This window comes from Nerophis lumbriciformis, linkage group LG25, assembly GCF_033978685.3.
Source record: "Nerophis lumbriciformis linkage group LG25, RoL_Nlum_v2.1, whole genome shotgun sequence".
NCBI classification, from domain to species: domain Eukaryota; kingdom Metazoa; phylum Chordata; class Actinopteri; order Syngnathiformes; family Syngnathidae; genus Nerophis; species Nerophis lumbriciformis.
This window is the reverse complement of record NC_084572.2, coordinates 23756180-23778528: the sequence shown is the minus strand read 5'-3', so window position 1 is coordinate 23778528 and position 22349 is coordinate 23756180. Positions and strand designations below refer to the sequence as shown.

The following is a 22349-nucleotide window of genomic DNA, read 5'->3' as shown; positions in this document are numbered from 1 at the left end:
AAAGTATGTCTTGTGATCGAGATAGAACTTAAACCAGTTAAGAGCAGAACCGGATATTCCCACCCAGTTTTTCCAACCTCTGTAATAAGATATTATGATCAAATCCATCAGAACTAAGACTTTTACTTCGTCTGTGTTCAGGCGGATATCATTTTTCACTATGATCAGAGCTGTTTCAGTGCTGTGACCGGGCCTAAACCCTGATTGGAAAGTATCAAACACATTGTTATACAGGAGAACGTCATATACGTTTTTTAAATGAAAATATAGTTTCATTTAAAATTATTTTATTAAATCACATTAGTTTGTTGTCATAAACAAAAACTAGTGACCCTGGTAAGCTATTTAAATGTTTCTTGTAACTTGGTTTGGTAACTCGGTTTAATAGAGGTTGAGTTGCTTCAGCTAAAAAAATGGTTTGATATCAATAAGTTATTATTAAATGATAAGAAAACTACATTTATGGTGTTTAGTGGTGGAAATTGACAGAGTATATGAACCAAAGTTCTTGGGAATAATACTTGATCATAAATTATATTGGAAACCGCATATTGAAAATATATAAAGGGACACATATCCAAATCCATTGCTATTCTTTATAAAGTATGACACATGCTGAATAAGAAATGTCTTCATATGTTATATTATTCTTTTATTTTTCCATATTTAACATATTGTGTTGAAGTTTGGGGAAATGTTTATAAAACATGGACACAATAATTAATCTTCAAAAAAGAGTGCTACTATGAACCCACCAATCCATTATTTATAAGTTCTAATGTGTTAAAATTTTTAGATATTGTGTTTTTAAAAACAATGGAAATTATGTTTTGAGTAAAGAACAACAGCCTTCCAGCTTGTATTCTTAGGTTATTTAAATTAAGAGGAGACAACTATAATTTAGGGGGATATGGATTTTTGAAATATGTAAAGTAAGAATGACTATAAAATACAAATGTATTTCAGTTATAGGAGTTAAATGGTGGAACAAGCTCAGTGATGATTTGAAGACATGTAATTCCTTGTTAAGGTTTAAAAAAGCCTTGAAAGGTGAAATAATAGAAGTGTATAAAATATAGTAACAATTACTTTCATCCCATTGATTTTTTTGAACGTTGATGTTCCAGGTAATCTTATTTTCAGTGAATCTATAGGATGGGCAAATATAAGCCTTGGCTTCAGCATATTCCTTTTCGGTCATTCTTTTTCTTTTCTTAATGTGCATGATTGTTAAATATGTATAATCTGTACTGTTAATTTGATCACACAAAATGGTTGATTATATGACCGAAATAAACTCATTTCATTTAATTTCAACTCGGTTTAATATAAGTTTTGAACTTGGTTTCATTTAAACATAATTGTGTGAAGTGACGTGAATTATATTTATATAGCGCTTTTCTCTAGTGACTCAAAGCGCTTTTACATAGTGAAACCCAAGTTACATTTAAAGCAGTGTGGGTGGCACTGGGAGCAGGTGGGTAAAGTGTCTTGCCCAAGGACACAACGGCAGTGACTAGGATGGCGGAAGCAGGGATCGAACCTGGAACTCTTAAGTTGCTGGCACGGCCACTCTACCAACCGAGCCATATTTGAGTGAAACTGTGTATACATGTATCTAATAATATATTGTATAAAAAAAAGAAAGGAAAAATAAATGTATTGTCCGCAACGATCCTTGTTTAATCCATCTAGAGGTAATGTTTGCTGACGTCAACAGAGGGCGGCATTTTAACATAAATATCTGATAAACATAGTTGCCTTGACTATGTACAGTACACTCAAAAGTCTATAATATAAACATGTTTCCCCGCAATTTTGGCTACTTTAGTTACGTGACAAGGAAAAATAAAATGTATCATCACAGAAACAACCAACGTAGTTTTACACTACTGCCATTACAACATTGCAACTTTAACTAACAAATGAAGGCACATTTCTGGATGCGACCTGTATTTGATCTCATAAGCCAGTGGTTCTCAACCTTTTTTCAGTGATGTACCCCCTGTGAATTTTTTTTAATTCAAGTACCCCCTAATCAGAGCAAAGCATTTTTGGTTGAAAAAAATAGATAAAGAAGCAGGGGCGTCACTAGCTTTTAAGGACAGGGGGGGCTTTGCCCCCAGGAGATGCACAGGATGCGAGCGAATGTTACGCACGAGCACAAAACTTCACAAACGGCTAACAAAGACTTAGAAATTATTCATTGTTATCATTATTATTTTTTGCACGGGACGAAATGAAATGCTCCCCGGGACGATGGCTTTTAACCATATATTTTCTTTTTCTTTTTATGTATTTATTCATTTTACATTTTATATTAAATGTCTTGGTTTTTCCTCCCTCTGAAAATCCTATTAAATGTTTAACAAGCCATCCTATAATAATAAAACAGCTATTAATGTAACAATACAATAAAACAAATATATTTAATGATGTTTTTTTCATTATTTTAACAATAGGCGTATGTATATTACTTTATATAGATTCTACAAGAAACACAAAACTTAAAAAATAAATGATTTACAATTGCACACACAAGGTTTTGTGCAGCTTCACTCATTGTAAAGGAAGATAATGTGCTTCGTACACCTGCAGGACCGCAAGCAAGGTCGCAGAGAAAATGCGGGCTGGAATTTGAGTGATGTGGGCATTTTCTATATGAACAAGTGGAATGGATTGGATACCGACGCACGAAAGGGGCTCTCTACCTTACGCTACGAAGTGAGGGGGAACTGAGTGAATAATAACAGGTTATATGATTATTTATTTAAACTCATATTTGGGCCACTTTATAATGAATATGTCGGCATTTATTTGTAAAAAAACAAGAAAAAAACACCAAATTATTTAGGGGGGCTTAAGAATATTTTAGGGGGGCTTGAGCCCCCCTAAAATAGGCCTAACAACGCCAATGTAAAGAAGTAAAATACAGCACTATGTCATCAGTTTCTAATTTATTAAATTGTATTGTTCAAAATATTGCTCATTTGTAGTGGTCTTTCTTGAACAAAAGATAGGTTTTTATTTATATTTATAAAAGATTTTTGAATTGTTGCTATTTTTAGAATATTAAAAAAAAATCTCACGTACCCCTTGGCATACCTTCAATTACCCCCAGGGGTACGCGTACCCCCATTTGAGAACCACTGTCATAAGCGACCATGTCAATAATTTAAACATATCTTAATAATAATAATAATAATAAAACAGCGTTCTAATAAAGACGCAGAACCCCATGAATACGTACATATACACCGATTATAGTTAATCATCAGTGGACGAATTAGTGAATAATAAACAATAAATAATGTGTGCAGTATTGAGTAAACAATGCAGCATCCACCGGTCCGCAGTGGCGCGTCAACCGCTAAAGTTTGGAAGACGGAAATAGTTTTTGTCCAATAGCAGTGAAGCATCAGACACTGCCGAACCAATCAGATTGTAGATGTGCCTTGTGGGCGTCACCAACGGCCATCCTCCCCGGGCCGGGGCCAGCGTTAGGTTGAGAGGGTGCGGGATGGTGGAGGAGTACCACTGATGAGAGAGCGGGCAAAGACTGTTTAAGCTCGCATCGGATGCTTATTGCGCGTACTTGGATACTGATAAACACCCGGGAGGACTGCTTTCACCTGCTGCGTGTGGTACGTACTCCAAACAAATACCCCTTTATTGTGCTTAGGAGCAGCAGCGGCGGTGTTCGTTAACGTTAGCTAGCGGATTATTGTGCCGTGACTTGCCGATGATGGAGCACTAGTACTAGCCAGCTTTGCTAATGCTACCGATGCGTCAAACATTTTGGAATTGCTCTTTTTTTTTAATTCATACGGCATTTTGTAAGGGAATGGCTTGTTTGAGAAGTTCAATCCCTGAGAGCTACGGCGAAGCGGTGAGGTCATTGTCTGCCCTGCGTTTATCCCCACCCAGACGTCTTTTGAGCCGCCCACACCCATGATGGGGATCTTATTTACTCAAGTCGCCGCTCTCTTCGCTAACAACGGGGCATTTCCACAGCAAAAGCCACGGTTCCAGTGATGTGAATCCACCGATAATGTGTAACGGTCACGGTTTACGTGAGCACTTGTTGTGTTGGTTGATATTAAGTTAGTTGGTGATGTCGAGTCATTGCAGGGTGCAACTTTAAGCTAGCTAGTAAGTAGCAAGTTAGCCTCCACGAAGGCCTGCGAGGGTACACATTTATATTTTAACGAACTTAGCACTCGTCTTGTATGTCTAGTACAGGGGTCGACAACCCGCGGCTCTAGAGCCGCATGCGGCTCTTTAGCGCCGTCCTAGTGGCTCTCTGGAGATTTTTTTAAAATGTATGAAAAATGCCAAAATATGAGGGGGAAAAAAATATTTTTTTGTTTTAATATGGTTTCTGTAGGAGGACAAACATGACACCAGCCTCCCTAATTGTTACAAAGCACACTGTTTATATTAAACATGCTTCACTGATTCGAGTATTTGGCGAGCGCCGTTTTGTCCTACTAATTTTGGCGGTCCTTGAACTCACCGTAGTTTGTTTACATGTATAACTTTCTCCGACTTTCTAGGACATGTTTTATGCCACTTCTTTTTCTGTCTCATTTTGTCCACCAAACTTTTAACGTTGTGCATGAAAGGTGAGTTTTGTTGATGTTATGGACTTGTGTGGAGTGCTAATCAGACATATTTGGTCACTGCATGACTGCAAGCTAATCGATGCTAACATGCTATTTAGGCTAGCTATATGTACACATTGCATCATTATGCCTCATTTGTAGCTATATTTGAGCTCATTTAGTTTCCTTTAAGTCCTCTTAATTCAATTTATATCTCATGACACACTATCTGTATGTAATATGGCTTTTAATTTTTTGCGGCTCCAGACAGATTTGTTTTTGTATTTTTGGTCCAATATGGCTCTTTCAACATTTTGGGTTGCCGACCCCTGGTCTAGTATATATCTAGTGTAGTCTTGTGTGTAAATTAGTAGTTTGTAGAGGGATGTAATCACACATTAGCCATACTGACCCCCCCCCCACTATTGCATGACCTGACCCAGATTGGTGTTCCACAGGCGCCTGATTCAAACATGGGACCTAATTGTAGTTGAAAACATCCTTGAACGTTCATCAGTAATAGTTTGTCCCAATAGACCAGGGGTCGGCAACCCGCGGCTCCGGCTCTTTGACCACTCTGATGCGGCTCAGCTGCATACTTGCCGACCCTCACGATTTTTCCGGGAGACTTCCGGATTTCAGTGCCTCTCCCGGGGCTAATATTCTCAGATTTTCACCCGGACAACAATATTGAGGGCGTGCCGTGATGGCACTGCCTTTATTAGTGTCCTCTACAACTTGTCGTCGCGTCCGCTTTTTCACCATACTATCTGCGACTCGGCCCAGTCACATGTTGTAAGCGGCCTCTGCTTACACACGTAAGTGACTTCAAGGCATACTTGGTCATTAGCCATACAGGTCACACTGAGGGTGGCCGTATAAACAACTTTAACACTCTTACTAATATGCGCCACACTGTGAACCCACACCAAACAAGAATGACAAACACATTTCGGGAGAACATCCGCACCGTAACACAACATAAACACAACAGAACAAATATCCAGAATCCCATGCATCCCTAACTCTTCCGGGCTACATTATACACCTCCGCTACCACCAAACCACGCCCCCACAACTCCGCCCACCTCAACTCCGCCCACCTCAACCGACGCACGGGGGTGTTGGTTGGTGGTAGCGGGGATGTATAATGTAGCCCGGAAGAGTTAGGGATGCAAGGGATTTTGGGTATTTGTTCTGTTGTGTTTATGTTGTGTTAAGGTGCGGATGTTCTCCCGAAATGTGTTTGTCATTCTTGTTTGGTGTGGATTCACAGTGTGGCCCATATTAGTAAGAGTGTTAAAGTTGTTTATACGGCCACCCTCAGTGTGACCTGTATGGCTGTTGATCAAGTATGCCTTGCAGTCACTCGTGTGTCTGCAGAAGCCCCATATAACATGTAACTGGGCTGACACGCTGTATGTACAGGTTGTAGAGGGCGCTAAAGGCAGTGACATCACGGCACGCCCTTATTATTGTTGTTTGGGTGAAAATCAGCAGACATTCGAGAGAATAGTTGCCCTGAAATTCGGGAGTCTCCCGGAAAAATCGGGAGGGTTGGCAAGTATGACGCTGTCAATCGCCATTCATATAAAACTCGCGGGCCGCACTAACATTACATTTTCATATTAAGGTGCGGGCCGCGTGTCTGAGACCCCTGGTTTATACATAGCACAAAGCAAAAAAAAACTTGGTATGCAGTGTTATTTCATTTTAAATTTCAAAAGAGTTTTGTAGCTCCCATTGTTTTCTTTAATTTGTGAAACGGGTCAAAATGGCTCTTTGAGTGGTAAAGGTTTCCGACCCCTGCAATAGACTAATAAACTAGCAGTCGATCTTGACTGGAGCTGGGAATCTTTGGGCACCTTACGATTCGATCACGATTCAGGAGCGACGATTTGATTATAAATCGATTTATACATCTATAAATTTGATTGATTGATTGATTGAAACATTTATGAGTAGATTGCACAGTACAGTACATATTCCGTACACTTGACCACTAAATGACAGGGGTGTAACGGTACGTGTATTTGTATTGAACCGTTTCAGTACGGGGGTTTCGGTTTGGTTCGGAGGTGTACCGAACGAGTTTCCACACGGACATATTAAGTAGCGTAGCGCACGTCGTGTAAACAATGCACACCGAGGCACAACACACGGCATGCTTGCAACGACCGGGCTACGACAACATATAAAAGCCAGAGCTGGAAGACCCTCCTGCCTCGTTAAGATCTCCCGTTTGGGAACACTTCGGCTGCGGAGGACGGAGGTTTGCCGACATTGTTCAGCAGCGGTAAGGCATGCTTCTGCCAACACGTCAAACATGCTAACCCATTTGAAGCGGCACCACCCCCAAGTGAACATCGCTTCAACAAAGATAAAGACGAGCAAACAACTCCCACCTCTTACTGCCAAGTTAGCCAGGCTGGGGGGGAAAATAAAAGTTAATCTGAGGCTGGGTTGACTTGAAACTCTTTAATGTTGCACTTTTTATATGTAGAAGAAACGTTTTGTCATTGTATTTAATCTGAGCAACAACTTGAGGCAGTTTAATGTTGATTAACGTGGACCCCGACTTAAACAAGTTGAAAAACTTATTCGGGTGTTACCATCTAGTGGTCAATTGTACGGAATATGTACTGTACTGTGCAATCTACTAATACAAGTCTCAGTCAATCAAAAAAAAAGCACTTTATATGTAGAAAAGTTTTGTTAAGAACCAATTCTGAGCCTTATCTTATTTAGTTTTTATGTTATATATATATATATTGACCACATTAACCCTGGTAATGGACCCTGTGTGTATATGTATGTTATGCCATTGTTTACAAATTTGGTAAATAAATAAACAAAAAATGTATAATTTGTTGTTTTCTTACTGTACCGAAAATGAACCGAACCGTGACCTCTAAACCGAGGTACGTACTGAACCGAAATTTTTTGTGTACCGTTACTCCACTACTAAATGGTAACAACCAAATACATTTTTCAACTTGTTTAAGTCGGGGTCCACGTTAATCAATTCATGGTACAAATATATACTATAAGCATAATACAGTCATCACACAAGTTAATCATCAGAGCATATACATTTAATTTTTTACAATCCGGGGGGTGGCATGTGGAGGGGGTTGGGGCGGGGGGGTTAGGTTTGGTTGATATCAGCACTTCAGTCATCAACAATTATATCATCTGAGAAATGGACATTTAAACAGTGTAGGTCTGACTTCTTAGGATATGTACAGCGAGCAGTGAACATAGTGAGCTCAGAAAGCATAAGAACAAGTATATACATTTGATTATTTACATTTGATTATTTACAATCCGGGGAGGTGGGATGTGGTGGGGGGAGGGTGTTAGTCTGGGGTTGTAGTTGCCTGGAGGTGTTCTTTTAGTGCGGTTTTGAAGGAGGATAGAGATGCACTTTCTTTTACACCTGTTGGGAGTGCATTCCATATTGATGTGTCATAGAAGGAGAATGAGTTATTATATTGTATGTTATTATTGTATTCTGTATGTATTACAATTAAATATTAATAAAATGTCTACAAGGCTCATCCTTAGTGTTACGTACGACGGGGAAAGGAGACGACACAACTAGGGCTGGGTATTGGTACTCGATACCTGAAAGGTATCGACCGAAACAACCCGACACCAAGTAGTATCGAAACTGCGTCTGTCAAACGATACCTGCAGTCGGTTCTTTTTGTATCGATTTTATCGATATATTCAAGTTTTTTGTTGCAGATAATTTAGAAAGTAAAAGAATCACTGTTTTTTTCTCCTCTTCCTCTGGCATATTTTTTTGCCCCCAGGAGCTTGCGCAGCTTTCGCCTTTCCCCTTATTTCCTTAGGGAGATTCACACACCTGGCAAAACACGTTTGTTCCAAAGAAAAGAATAGTGTCGTCAGTGGTTACATTTGCGGCAACAGGCGTGGAGAAATGACTGCATGCCGCAAAGTCTGTTTAAAAAAGACAGCAGGACAACGAACTTACTCCAGCATCTGAAACCAAAGCATCGAGCCGAGTGGGGGGAAATGCAACTCTTTAGGAGGCGAACAAGACTTCAAAAACAACAAAATACAGCTAAAAAGCTGTGCACTTTGGTGGAATCATTTACAGAAGGTACCATGGAGCAGAATGTACAGAGCAATCACTAACGCCTGTGTTTATCCACTTACTAAAACTATAGTCATCTTAATGTTTTATTTGATTATTTATTTGCATACAATGTACAATGCTACATTTTATTTACAAATGTATTTTATTCTAAACATAAGTTCACACTTCATTGAGTTCATTGATCATTTATTACTATCTATTGATTATTGGTATTGATTCAATTGAAGTATTTTCCCCAGGAGCTGCCGTAGCTTTCGCCCTTCCCCTTATTTCCTTAGGAAGATTCACACACCTAGCAAAACACGTTTGTTCCAAAGAAAAGAAAAGTGTCGTCAGGGGTTTAGATTTAGGCGTGGAACAAATGACTGCATGCTGCAAAGAAAATGTTGGAGATTATTATTTATTTGCATGCAGTGTGGAATGCTGTATTTTTTTTTTACAGAAGTATCTTATTCAAGACCATTAATGCCTTCCAGAGGAAGCTCATAAATGAGTTTTTTGAAAATTATTCCATAAAAATTACTATTCATATCTGATCTAAAAAGAACAACATTATGCAAATTCGAATTTTGCCAAGAATAAGCTGCCGTGTCATTTCAAACTACTAGTTTTTGATTATCCCTGTCTGTCATATCCATTGGATTCTTTAAATATAGTAGAAACATTTTAAAACAATTTGTACATCGAATTGTGTGTGAAAAAATCTGAGATTTCATTTTTAAGCCATATAGCCCAGACCTAATAGGCTATATTAGCACCTAATATTAGTACCTAAGGCTATATTAATACCTTCTCTAAATAATTCCACCAAATTGTATATATATATATATATATATATATATATATAACATTTGGTGGAATAATTTGCTGCTGTCAATATATATATATATATATATATATATATATATATATATATATATATATATATATATATATATATATATATATAACATTTGGTGGAATCATTTACCGAAGGTATTAATATATATTATGTAATTAATATATATATATGTGTATGTATATATATATATATATATATATATATATATATATATATATATATATATATATATAAATATAAATATTGCATTACCATAAATGAATGATTATTAAGTGTATGTTTTGACTGGCGCCTGAAGGCAGCGCGCTTTGCACTGGGAGTGATCACGTCACACACCAGTGATAGTTACAGCGAAGTGCTCCGCGCCCACTTTAGCTTCAAAATAGACCTCAATGGAATTTTAGATAAAACTGAGGTAATGATATAGTATTGCAGCGACAAACTTTCTTAGCGGCGCACATCAAGTTTAAAATAGTATCTTAAAGTGAAACATGAATGTGAGGATGGCGCCGCTAGCATTATTGCTACTTACAAAAGTGAATAGGGTTGCCAAACATTAATTGAAACACAAAATCGTCATGTATTTAGAAACAAAAGTACGCGTTCCGTATTGAGCTGTCAAGGGACACGCTTTGTCCAGTATTTTTATTAAGTAAGTGGCCAACAGGGCCGATTATTTAGTTTTCATGTTGGTACGCCCTGTAAAAGAAAAAGGTAAATAGTGACCTCACACGCCAGGCATCTTGTCAGTGCAGCAGATAACTAAAGTAAGGGTAAAAAAAGTTAAAATAGAAGTGTTCTGCTGTCAATTGTTGCGTTAAGCGCAATAGTTATGTGAGCGTTTTTGTTTCATTACTGAGAGCAGTTGGTCCGAGGTCCAGCACACGTCATTTAATGGGAATATTACACATCCAGTTTGCACCCCTCGGTAGGAGAAGAGAGATACGTGGCTTAAAACTATTAGTGGCGTGTCATTTATTCCACACTAATGAGCTATGAGTGTGTCTGATGCTTTTATTTAATGATAAATTACACAATATAGCATAAAAACAATAATCTCACAGGGAGATCTCCTTCATAAATAAAGTACAATTAATATGTTGCCAGTCATATTAGTAAAACAAATATCTCACACCTCTTTTTGTCACAGTAGTTTTCATAGTGATGAAAGTTGGAGACCTGCTCTATTATAAAGCTGCACACTGAATTGATTATTTTTTAAGTTAAGCTGGACATACTACTGTTAAGGAAATATGTTTAGTTTTATTAAGTTAAGCAGGAAATATTTAAATTTAAGAAAAAAAAAAATCTGCACTTAATTCTTACTGTACTTCTTTTGAGCAAATTGTTCCTATATGACATTCTGACTACAAAATTGCATTTGTATCCAAATATTAGGGTATTTTTTTTAAAGAAAATTTTATTCATGCAAGCAAATTATACCTGAATTCGAGTGTGATTAATCTGAATAAAAAAGATTAATCACTTGACAGCCCTATTATATATATATATATATATATATATATATATATATATATATATATATATATATATATATATATATATATATATATATATATATATATATATATATATATATTAGGACTGTCAAACGATTAAAATATTTAATCGGGATTAATAGCATTGTTAATAGTTAACTCAAAATTAACGCGATTAATTGCAGATAGGTATAATTTTTCATCATTAATACGTGTACCCGAGACAGATCATTTTCAGGGTGCGTAGCTTCATATGCAGCATGACAATGTTTTAACGTTCTGTATTAATTAATAAAATGTAATATTCAGCCTGCTAATCATTATGTAATTTAGGACTCGACCAGAACATGTTATTAAATAATTTACACAATATTTCAGCCAGCCAGAAAAATACCCCCCCACTCGCCCCCATATTCCTAAACTGATGTACTAGCATTTCTTTAGGTGCAAATATCACAGGAAAACATTACAAAACGTCTCTGACAAAGCATGATCGTAATGTGAATTGCCAAATTATCATTGTACAATTTGTTATGATGCATTTATTCTTTAAAAAGGGATGTAAATATACATTTAAAACAAATCAGTTATTATTAAGTGTAGTATTAACATATATATTTTTCTTACATAATATAATTTGTTCTATTTTGAAATTGTTGCTGCTTATTATTGTATAATGTACTTTGTTTTTTTTTTAGAGAATTCCTCAATCCTTTGAGTCACTTTTTCTGTAATAAAAACGACTGGCAACAAATCTAGCATCTATTTCTGGTGTTATTGGCGATTGTACACGTGTTTAGAGACAGTTTAGAATTAGATTATGTCGCGCCATGTCCGTGACGAAAAGTACACTTACTTCGCGTTGCTGAAAACCTTTCTCTCATTAAATGCCGCCAGTGTCATCTTAAATTGTGAAGATCGCTCTCCGCGGGAATATCTCGAATATATTAAAGAACCAAAAAGGAGGAGGAAGAAGCAAAGTTGATTTAATCCTACCCCTTTTCCACTTCATAGCATTTACTAACACTTACAATGTGCTTCCGTATCTTGCAATCATGTTCCACCAAACATTGACTTGGGTATTTGTTTTCAAATTAAGAGTTTGAGGTTTGAGCAACAGGCTTCCATAAAGTTAGCATGCATACGCTGTGGTGTGTGTGTGTGTGTGTGCGTGTGTGTGTGTGTGTGTGTGTGTGTGTGTGTGTGTGTGTGTGTGTGTGTGTGTGTGTGTGTGTGTGTGTGTGTGTGGGTGTGTGTGTGTGTGTGTTGCGGGAGCACGAGACTCATTGAGGAGTGCAAAGTTAGTGGTCAGTATTCGTTTCTACAGAGTTTGGTGAGTAGATGCCTGAAAATAGATACACATTTGCTATTTTATGTCAGTTTTGTTCCGTTAAAATCTAATTCGGTAAACGTTTGTACAAGTTAGCTTTGCCAATTTTCGTTTCCACACGGCCACTGCAAACAGCGCACATGACAGATCCACATCTGTGTGGCTGCTAACAGAGGAATGTTTTTTTTTTTTTTTTTTTACTTTTATTCATGCACACATGTTAAAAAGTGATATTTCAATGTTTATGATGATTATGGCAACCATAAAAAATTGTGTTTATTTCAACTATTACGCTTAAAATACACATTGAGGCTACAAAGTGTATTTCATCCTATTACCAACAAAGTCATTTATAAATTACTCAGCTACTAAAATAAAAAATCCCTAATGAAAAGGCTTGTTTTGGTATTCACTACTCATATTTTTTAATAAAACGCCAAAAAACTATCTTGTTTATTAGCATCTTGTATTTAAATATGCATCTATTTATATTACTCATGTTATTGTAGTGATTTTGAAATTGTAAGAGAAGGTCAGAAAAACAGCTTTGCTTGAGGAAGAGGTTCTGTTTTAAGCAAGCTATAGCCAATCAGTACCTCAAAAAAAAAAAAAATACACACAAATTCACTTTTTTAAATCCTTTTGAAAATGTATGGGGGCCATCAACGTACCTGTTTTTTCGCGGTGTCATGAAAGAAAGCACAAAACACTATAACCATTAGGAATCTGAATCTTAGAACATTTCACAATTAAAGTTCAGATTTGTGGGATGACAATTCGATTCAGAATGGATTCTTGATACGTTCCTTTATAAACTACTATAAAGACCAAAAATCACTCCATATTCTTTACTGCTCGCTAGTGTTACCATATCTGAGTTATTGTGCAGAAATATGGGGAAATAACTACAAAAGTACACTTCATTCATTAACGGTGTTACAAAAAAGATCAGTTAGAATAATACATAATGTTGGATATGGAGAACATACAAATCCTTTATTTATTGAATCGAAAATTCTGAAATTCCACGACATACTGAATTTGCAAACAGCTAAAATTATGCACAAAGCACACTACAATCTGCTACCCAAAAATATACAACAATTCTTCTCAACAAAAGAGGAGAAATATAATCTTAGAGAAAAATTAACACTTAACACCTTCAATATATCAGTATGTGGGATTAAATTATGGAATGAATTAAGCAAAGAAATAAAACAATGTACTAAAATAATCCACTTCAAGAAACTCTTCAAACTTAAAGTGTTTACAAAGTACAAAGAAGAAGAACCATGATAAACATTCTGAATGTATTTCATCCATCCATTCATTTTCTAGATAATCTTTCTTATCTCACCATATGAAATATAACTTACTTCACTAATTATTATTTATTTATTTATTTTTATTGTTATTACTTATGGAGTATACTGTGAATAAATTGAGAACAGGAAGTGAACAAAAGTTTTAGCAACTGCTATGTAAAGGAAAAGGGGTAGGATTAAATACACTCTGCTTCTTCCTACTCCTTTTCGAACATGTTGAATAGAGAAACTGGAAATTGTGATGTATCATGTTGTATGCATGCATGTTCCAAATAAACACAAACTCAACTCAACTAGACAAACACCGCTAAAGAAGACAAAAACTGTTTCTGTTCAATAACATGCAGCTTTACAAGGTTGAATGGAGGGATTCATCCATCCATCCATCCATTTTCTACCGCTTATTCCCTTTGGGGTCGCGGGGAAAGATTGTTAAATACAGAAATGCAAACCTTTGACAAAGAGATTCATTTTTGCTTAAATTGCAACATTTAACTCGCATTGAAACAGGCGATACATTTAGTTAATCGTTTAGCTTGTTTAGAGTTGATTGAACGTTTTCCATGAATTGATTAACGTGAACCCCGACTTAAACAAGTTGAAAAACTTATTCGGGTGTTGCCATTTAGTGGTCAATTGTACGGAATATGTACTGTACTGTGCAATCTACTAATAAAAGTCTCAATCGATCAAATTCTGCAAGTGATAGAGTGGCGTGTGAGTTGAGTTGTGAGCTGTTCTTCTTCTTTTAGCTTCGGGCGATAGTGTACGAAACAGGATCGGTGCATTTGAAGTGTTTCCCCCAAGTACTAAATATTTATTTTGCACATTGAATATGTCAGGCCAAATGTAGAAATCGAAGTATGCTGTGTGCCCAAACATTTGTCTTCAGTAAAGACAGGACCGACAGCTGACTGTATTTTCTTCTGCTCCTTGCTGAAACATTAGCAACAGCCAAAGCGAGCTAACTAACATTAACAGCAACAGATACATGGGGGAGGCTGTTACCCTACAAGATATACACGCACTTGACGTCTTTTAGTTCATCACACTTGAAAAAATCTTGCACATTCATCATTAACAGGATTGTTAACAGAGGTTGTGTCTGTATTAAGGATGATAGACACATGATTATGAGTAAGAGCAAATTAAAACCTATATTAGTCTACATTGATAATCATTTGTCTTTTCTTTAAACTCCTCAAAGGGTTAAGTTGCAGCGTACGTGGGCTGGATGGAGGTGTAAGGTCTTTCAGGTCTGTGTGGTAAATGTACTGTTATGTCCTGTAGTATTACATATTTGTTAAGCAAACAAGCTAGTTCATTGTATGTGTTTTGGGAAAATAATGCTATTTTTGTTTTATTCAGTGGTGTAGCAGGTGCCTCCCCCACATGTTTGTACAGTTCAAGAGTTATAGACATGATTTATTCGGTATGAGTTTTCCTCCCACCTGAAATTCTGTCACGTCTCCACAAAATGCCTTTATCCGTTCAGCTGAGTGGAGGGTTATTCTTATAGTTCATGAAAATTCATCAGAAATTGTACACTGTGTGGTGCAAACCCCATACAGTATATTTTTTATGTAATAGCATTAAAGAAATAGTGAGGGGGAAATAATGGCTTAATTGATCATAAAGTATTCTTTAGATTGTGTGGAATTATTTACATAATGAGGCAAAATGGGGTGTTTCAGGCCTCAAATTTTTACTTTTTAAGGTCAAGGCAAGTGTTGCCTTAAAGGAGGGCTCATATTTTAGGGCACCAAGGCAAGTTAGAAGGGCACCAAGGCAAACATTATTTTCTTTCGAGGCAGGGGCTCCAAAGCATGCATATATAAATAATAATTAAGATTATTGTTATCAACATTGAAATCATGATTAATGATTGTTAGGTAAAGCAGTGTTGGGGTGTGAACGTAATACCATTGTGTAATTTGTAATGTCTCATAAAAAGGCTATAGATTAACGTTATCCATATATCTAAAGACAAATATATATATATTTTTAAATTCTTTAATAATATCAACCTTTCAGCTTTTTGTCATTACATGATGCATTTATCTCTATTTTTACATTTTGACAGAGGGAGTTTTTTTTTTTTTTTTTTTTTTAAGTTATTCACATTTATATGTACATGTAGATGCTGTATCAGGACAGATCCATTAAGCGTTTGAGCAGAAATATGCCTTACAGGAATTAACTATACACAATCAAACATTAACAAAATGCTGTGTCACATGAATGGTGTTTGAAGTAATACCTTTGTGACATGAAAAAAAACAACCAAGTAACGTAAAAAAAAATGGCGTTTACTTTTTGATATCAAAATAAAACACAAAGCAGTTTGGCTAATGAAGATGAAGTCTAATAAACAAGCTTTCTTATTCTCCAACGCCTCCTAGTGGTTCAGTACTTTGGCCAACAACAAAAAAACAGAAGTGACACCTCTCACATCAAATACACAATCTTCACAGCCTGTGTTCAATTCGATGAGATGACAAAACATTTTAGCTAGTATTGATGTCATTTGAACACTGATATTGTTTGCAGTTAAATAAAGGACAAGTGAGCATCCCAGTCAACAAACTAAAAACTTTATAAATAAGTTGTAACAACGTTCACGACACATCACCTGCTGCATGTTTCCTCACCTCATTAACTCTCAGTCACAGCAGCTGATGGACGCAGTATTGACAAAATTAAAGCAACATCAAATAGTTTTTGTTCTTTGCTGTATACTTTTAGTGTGGGGACAAGTGCATCTCTTCTCCAATATTGTCCACACCTGTGGAGGGAAAAATTACGTTAAACCAAGCGCTTGGCTCTGTTTACTCCGAGGGGAAATCTCCGGAGCAAAGTCTGTGTAGTTAGTCCGTCATAATTATCAAGCCAACCAACGCCAGTGCGCATGCGCCTGTCTTTGTATTGCCTAAAATGTATTAATAAATGACGTTTTTTTGGTAATTAAAAAAATTAGACAGTATTACTAACTAATTTTATCGCAAATTATCATTATACCGTTTACCGTTACATCCCTAGTCCATTAACAAGTGAAAAGTCAAGGGCGGTCACGGCATGTTCTTGCCGCCGACGGTGGTCAATTTTTTAGGGCTTTACGGCAAGTGGCGAGGGCGGTCGCGGCACTTGCCACGATTGCCGTGGTTAAATTCGAGCTCTGGTGTTTACTTGGCGGCAACCAGCAGAGGCGCTGTTAATTCCGTCTCAAATTGTTTATGTTCTAAAGAAGAACAACATCAATACGACAGTAACAATTGATCATTCTTAACTTATTGTATACAATAGTGGTGGATAAAGGGAATTGGGTCAAATGCCCACCGCTAATTGATATGACTAGGGATAGGTACCGTTCACATTTGAAACGATACAGTACCAATTCCCGGTACCTCGGAATTGATATCGGTACTCAGCGGTACCCGTTTTCAGTACTTGTGTGTGTGTTAGTACATTTTAATTGTTTTTGGTAATAAAATTAATTTTTTAATTGCAATATTTAAAAATTAGCTGATTATAACTACTTTCCAGTTATTTCTTGTTTTGTTATTATCATATTGTCATTTGTAAGTATGACATTAAGTTGCAATCGCAGTTGCAATTCATTAAATGGCAGTAGTTTATAGTGTTTTTTGTTTTTTTGTTGCACCCTAAAAAGTGTTAATACTGTCAGGATTGTACTTATTAGGTTGAGGTGGGCGGGGTTGGGGGGCGGGGTTAGAGTGGGGGGGAGATAGGGGGTAGCGGGGATGTATATTGTAGCGTCCCGGAAGAGTTAGTGCTGCAAGGGGTTCTGGATATTTGTGCTGTTGTGTTTATGTTGTGTTACGGTGCGGATGTTTTTCTTTTGTCATTCTTGTTTGGTGTGGGTTCACAGTGTGGCGCATATTTGTAACAGTGTTAAAGTTGTTTATACGGCTACCCTCAGTGTGACCTGTATGGCTGTTGACCAAGTATGCTTTGCATTTACTTGTGTGTGAAAAGCCGTATATATTATGTGACTGGGCCGGCATGCAAAGGCAGTGCCTTTAAGGTTTATTGGCGCTCTGTACTTCTCCCTACGTCCGTGTACACAGCGGCGTTTTAAAAAGTCATACATTTTACTTTTTGAAACCGATACCGATAATTTTGAAACCGATACCGATATTATCGGACATCCCTAATTACCTCCATTGCAGCAAGAAAACTGTATTTATTACTATCTTAAGTATCATTATTTCGTATAATTATCAATGAAGGACGAGGCTAAACATGTAACAAACCGAGTAAGAGCAAACAGGTATAGGTATCCTAATCGCTAAGCTAGCTGCTAAGCTTGCAAGAACTAACACAAGTGTAAATGCTTCTTAAAGTTTAGGAAGTTTAGATGGAGCTATTTTACAGCAGAAAGTAAGCAGCTATTAACATGAAATTACCAAATAGATTACTAAGAGTCTAGAGACAATATTATTACAGCAACTTTTGTGGTGTTGATGTGCTTGTCGTTCGCCAGGCGTAGACGACGCGTAAGGGGAGGGCGAATCGATCCATAAATCGGTGGTGTCGATACCAAGGCCTATGGTCCAGTTTTGCACACATTTTTATTAATCTAATAAACGTGAGAATACATGTGTTTGTTATTATAAATTAATAATTTTTTTAAGTTGCATGTGATAAACGCTTATTAAGCGAAACAAAAAAAAAAGTAAAACTGCATGAATGTACATAAATTAAAGATGCATAAATAATCGATTTGTAATCGAATCGTAGCTCCTGAATTGCAATCAAATTGTGAGGTGCCCAAAGATTCCCACCTCTAGTTATTGTGTACTATTTACTTAGTTTTGCTCAAACAATTGTATGTAATACAAAAGAATAAGGAAGGAACCAGTTTAAAAATTGTGTTACAAATTGTTACACTATCAATACTGTCAAATTCACCATACAAAAATAAAAAATGTACGGTTAATTAGGGCTGGGCGATATGGCCTTTTTTTAATATCTCGATATTTTTAGGCCATGTCACGATACACAATATATATCTCGATATTTTGCCTTAGCCTTGAATGAACACTTGATGCATATAATCACACCAGTATGATGATTCTATGTGTCTACATTAAAACATTCTTGCTCATACTGCATTAATATACAGTATGCTAATTTTAAACTTTCACGCAGAGAGGGAAATCACAACTAAGTCAATTTACCAAAACTGTATTTATTAAACAGTTATTAAGCAGTGGCACAAACATTCATGTCATTTCCAAACAGAAAGTGCAAGATTGTCAGAGACATTTTAAAACAAGCTATTAGTGCACTTTTGTGCATGATGTCACTAAGATGACATATCAAAACAACATTAAATTAAAGTGCACTTTTTGTACAGAACGCCACTACAATAGTTTAAAACAAATAAAGTGCACTTTTGTGCATGATGTCACACAAGATATTTCAATAACTGTCAAATAAAAATGAGCTGCATAATAGGAAATCAAATAGTGTATGTCCTTCACTATGTGGTAGGTTCCTGCGGACGTTTCTCTTCTGTTGTTGACTATTTTTTTAATACGGTGTTGATGTGGAAATGGTTACCTCGGCATATTGTTGGTGTGGCACCGAACGGAGATGTTGACATGCGGAGTAAGCACTCTTCGTTCTCTATCAGGTGACTTTTCAAATTATGCTACATATTAGCAGTAATGCTACTTTTTGTAGCAACGCTTTTGCCCGACACTTGACAAAGTACGGTTGTCTTTTCGACATATTCCCACTTGAAGCCAAACCACCGCCAGACGATGGACCCCCTGCTGTTTTTCTTGGGAATTATTTCTTCCTTCATTTGTTACCAGATTCGCACCTTCTCTCTCTCGTATTACCACTCGCACCACAGCTAACGTTACCCATGCCGCTACCTCTCTGCTCCGCGTGGTCGTATACGTATGTGAGGTATATAAGAAGGTGCGCTTGTTTTATGTCTCTGTGAGAAGGAGACAACAAAGAGTGAGAAGAGCCTGTAGTGTAATGCCCGCAGCTAAAAGCAACTGCGTGAGAACGTGTACTCGAATATCACGATTTAGTCATTTTCTATATCGCACAGAGACAAACCCGCGATATATCGAGTATATCGATATATCGCCCAGCCCTACGGTTAATACATGTGATTGGTATCGGCCTAGCTCACTAATGGATGATCAGTATCAAAATCGGCAGCATAAAACCCTGATATAGTCGTGATATAGTGTTACACTGTGTGAAATCAACATTGGATTGATCTTCAAACAATCAATGACTGTAGGTGTGAATGTTGTCATGTTGCTGTGATTGACTGGAATGGAGCCTGCCTTATCACTTACAATCATCTGGGGTAGACTCTAGCTTCCTCGTGACCCTGACAGGATGTCGGGCTATTTGAGTTTTCCCTCAATTGAGTTTTTGTTAGTCCATGAAATGCTGATTAATATCATCTGAGAATTTTAATTGTTTGTGAGAGATTACGGGCAAATCAAACCAAGTCTTATCATTAGCTTTTACCAGTCTTTGTGTCTTACAATGAGGTTTTGTAAATATTCTGCCATAGAAAAATGAGCTTGTGACTTAATCCTAACAGCGTCCCCTAAGGATAGTTGAGTCATTGTGGTTTTTAATGTTATGCTTTCTAAAAATAAATAATTGTGTTTGTTCTAAACATGATACTCTCTGGCTTGGTTGCAGGTGGCCTAGTGCGTGCTACTCCTGGTACCCATCATGTCACAGAGGAGCGGGCTGGAGGAGCCGGAGCGCTACCTCTTTGTGGACCGTGCCGTGGTCTATAACCCGGCCTCGCAGGCGGACTGGACTGCCAAGAGGCTGGTATGGATCCCGTCAGAACGCCATGGCTTTGAAGCAGCAAGCGTTCGTGAGGAGCGTGGAGATGATGTGTTGGTGGAGCTGGCCGAGAATGGGAAGAAGGCAGCGGTCAACAAGGACGACATCCAGAAGATGAATCCACCCAAGTTCAGCAAGGTGGAGGACATGGCCGAGCTCACCTGCCTGAATGAAGCCTCTGTGCTTCACAACCTCAAAGACCGCTACTACTCAGGACTCATTTACGTAAGTACTTTTCATTCATCATCTCACAAGAAGTTAGTTAATATATGTTAAATGTTTTCATTTAAGAAAACTCTACAAGGTCGATTAAGGGGAAGCCCATTAATCCTCTCAAGTCTCTGCCCAGGTCATCACAACCTTTAACTCCCTTTAACGGAAGTAGGCAAATCTCCAAAAAGATCTACAGTATAACCAGATAACAGCTTCCCACAAGGCCCTCCCTGCTTGATAAATGCCTACATCTTCTTTCTCTCTTTACTGTGACTCATTCTTTCACTTTGTTTTTTTTTCCTTCTGAATTTTAATGAAACCCTGATGTGGGAGGTTACACAAAAAAATAGAAGTATGCAATTCCTCCCACCAAAACCCTATTAAATGGTACTTTTCAAGTCAAACAGTCTGTTTAGAATGCTGGTGGACTTCCAATTTGTTTGGAATTTTAAGCAATTCTTTCTACATGAAAGTGTAAAAATAAATCAAGCTCCTCTAATCTTACAAACAGGTGATCGAGGTATAGCGCTTGTTGGGTGCATTTTCTTTTTATATGTTTTTTACATTTCACATAATTGTAAAAATAAATTAACCACTGTCAAATGTAAAAACAGTAAAATACATTCACTTGAAGGGGAACTGCACTTTTTTAAGTTTGTCTATCATTGTCAATCGTTATGTAAGAAAATAACACATATTTTTGTCTTTTTTTTTAATGCATTTTAAATCATAAATAAACTCCAGCAAAAGTCAGCGTACAATAGAGCCAAAGGGACTCGCCCTATTTCGCCTATAAAGCGCTCCGAAAAACTTTCAAACACCTTCATCATCTTTTTATATACACGTTGTAAGTAAATATGTAATGTAGTAACAGGCTCATTCAAAATAACATGTATTATTTACGCATTTTGTTCATTTTAAGCATTTTAAACAACGATTACTTTAGGACAAATGATGATCCAGAACCTCATATATTTGATCCTGAATGTAAGGAAGATGAGCAACATATTTTAAACGCAGTATGCTAAACAGATACAGCTTTATTGAAACACTAAACATCATTCAGCAGTATTGCTAAATGCTGAACATAAAATACCAACTACAAACATAATAAAACAATAATTTATTGTACAATGTGTGCATAATAAAACAATCATTTACTGTACAATGTGTACTGTCAGTCGGATGCCAACAGATGGGATGTTCATATCTTCCCGCTTCGATGAAGAATTATTTATAATCCTCACGCAGGTTTTAAAAAAAATTGTCTGCAAAGGAACGTCTTTTCGTGTCTTTCTCGTTATCTTCGGTATAGGTTGAATGTCAAAGTTGACCAACTTCTTGGTTTATGGCCACAACCTTCTACTATACAAATGAGCGGTATGATTCAATACAAAAATAAAAAATCACATGTACAGTAGATAAGTACTCACAGACCATGTTCAATACTTTATTGTATAATACCTATACAACAAAATGTGGAAAAAGTGAGGCGCTGTGAATACTTTCCAGTTGTATGGGCAGGTTAATTTACTGTCATTAGCTGCATTGTT

General features: G+C 36.9%; 1 protein-coding gene across 2 annotated transcripts in view; it reads left to right on the top strand.

The window, feature by feature from the left end:
* The first annotated feature begins 3505 nt into the window (after nt 1-3505).
* LOC133621700 (myosin-10) overlaps nt 3506-22349 on the top strand; it is a 92837-nt gene continuing 73993 nt past the window's right edge. For both annotated transcript variants that reach the window (XM_061983972.2, XM_061983973.2), the window contains exons 1-2: nt 3506-3644; nt 20431-20808. In XM_061983972.2, coding sequence (XP_061839956.1) covers nt 20464-20808 — 345 coding nt within the window. In that variant the 5' untranslated portion in view covers nt 3506-3644; nt 20431-20463. The remainder of the gene's footprint in view (nt 3645-20430; nt 20809-22349) is intronic.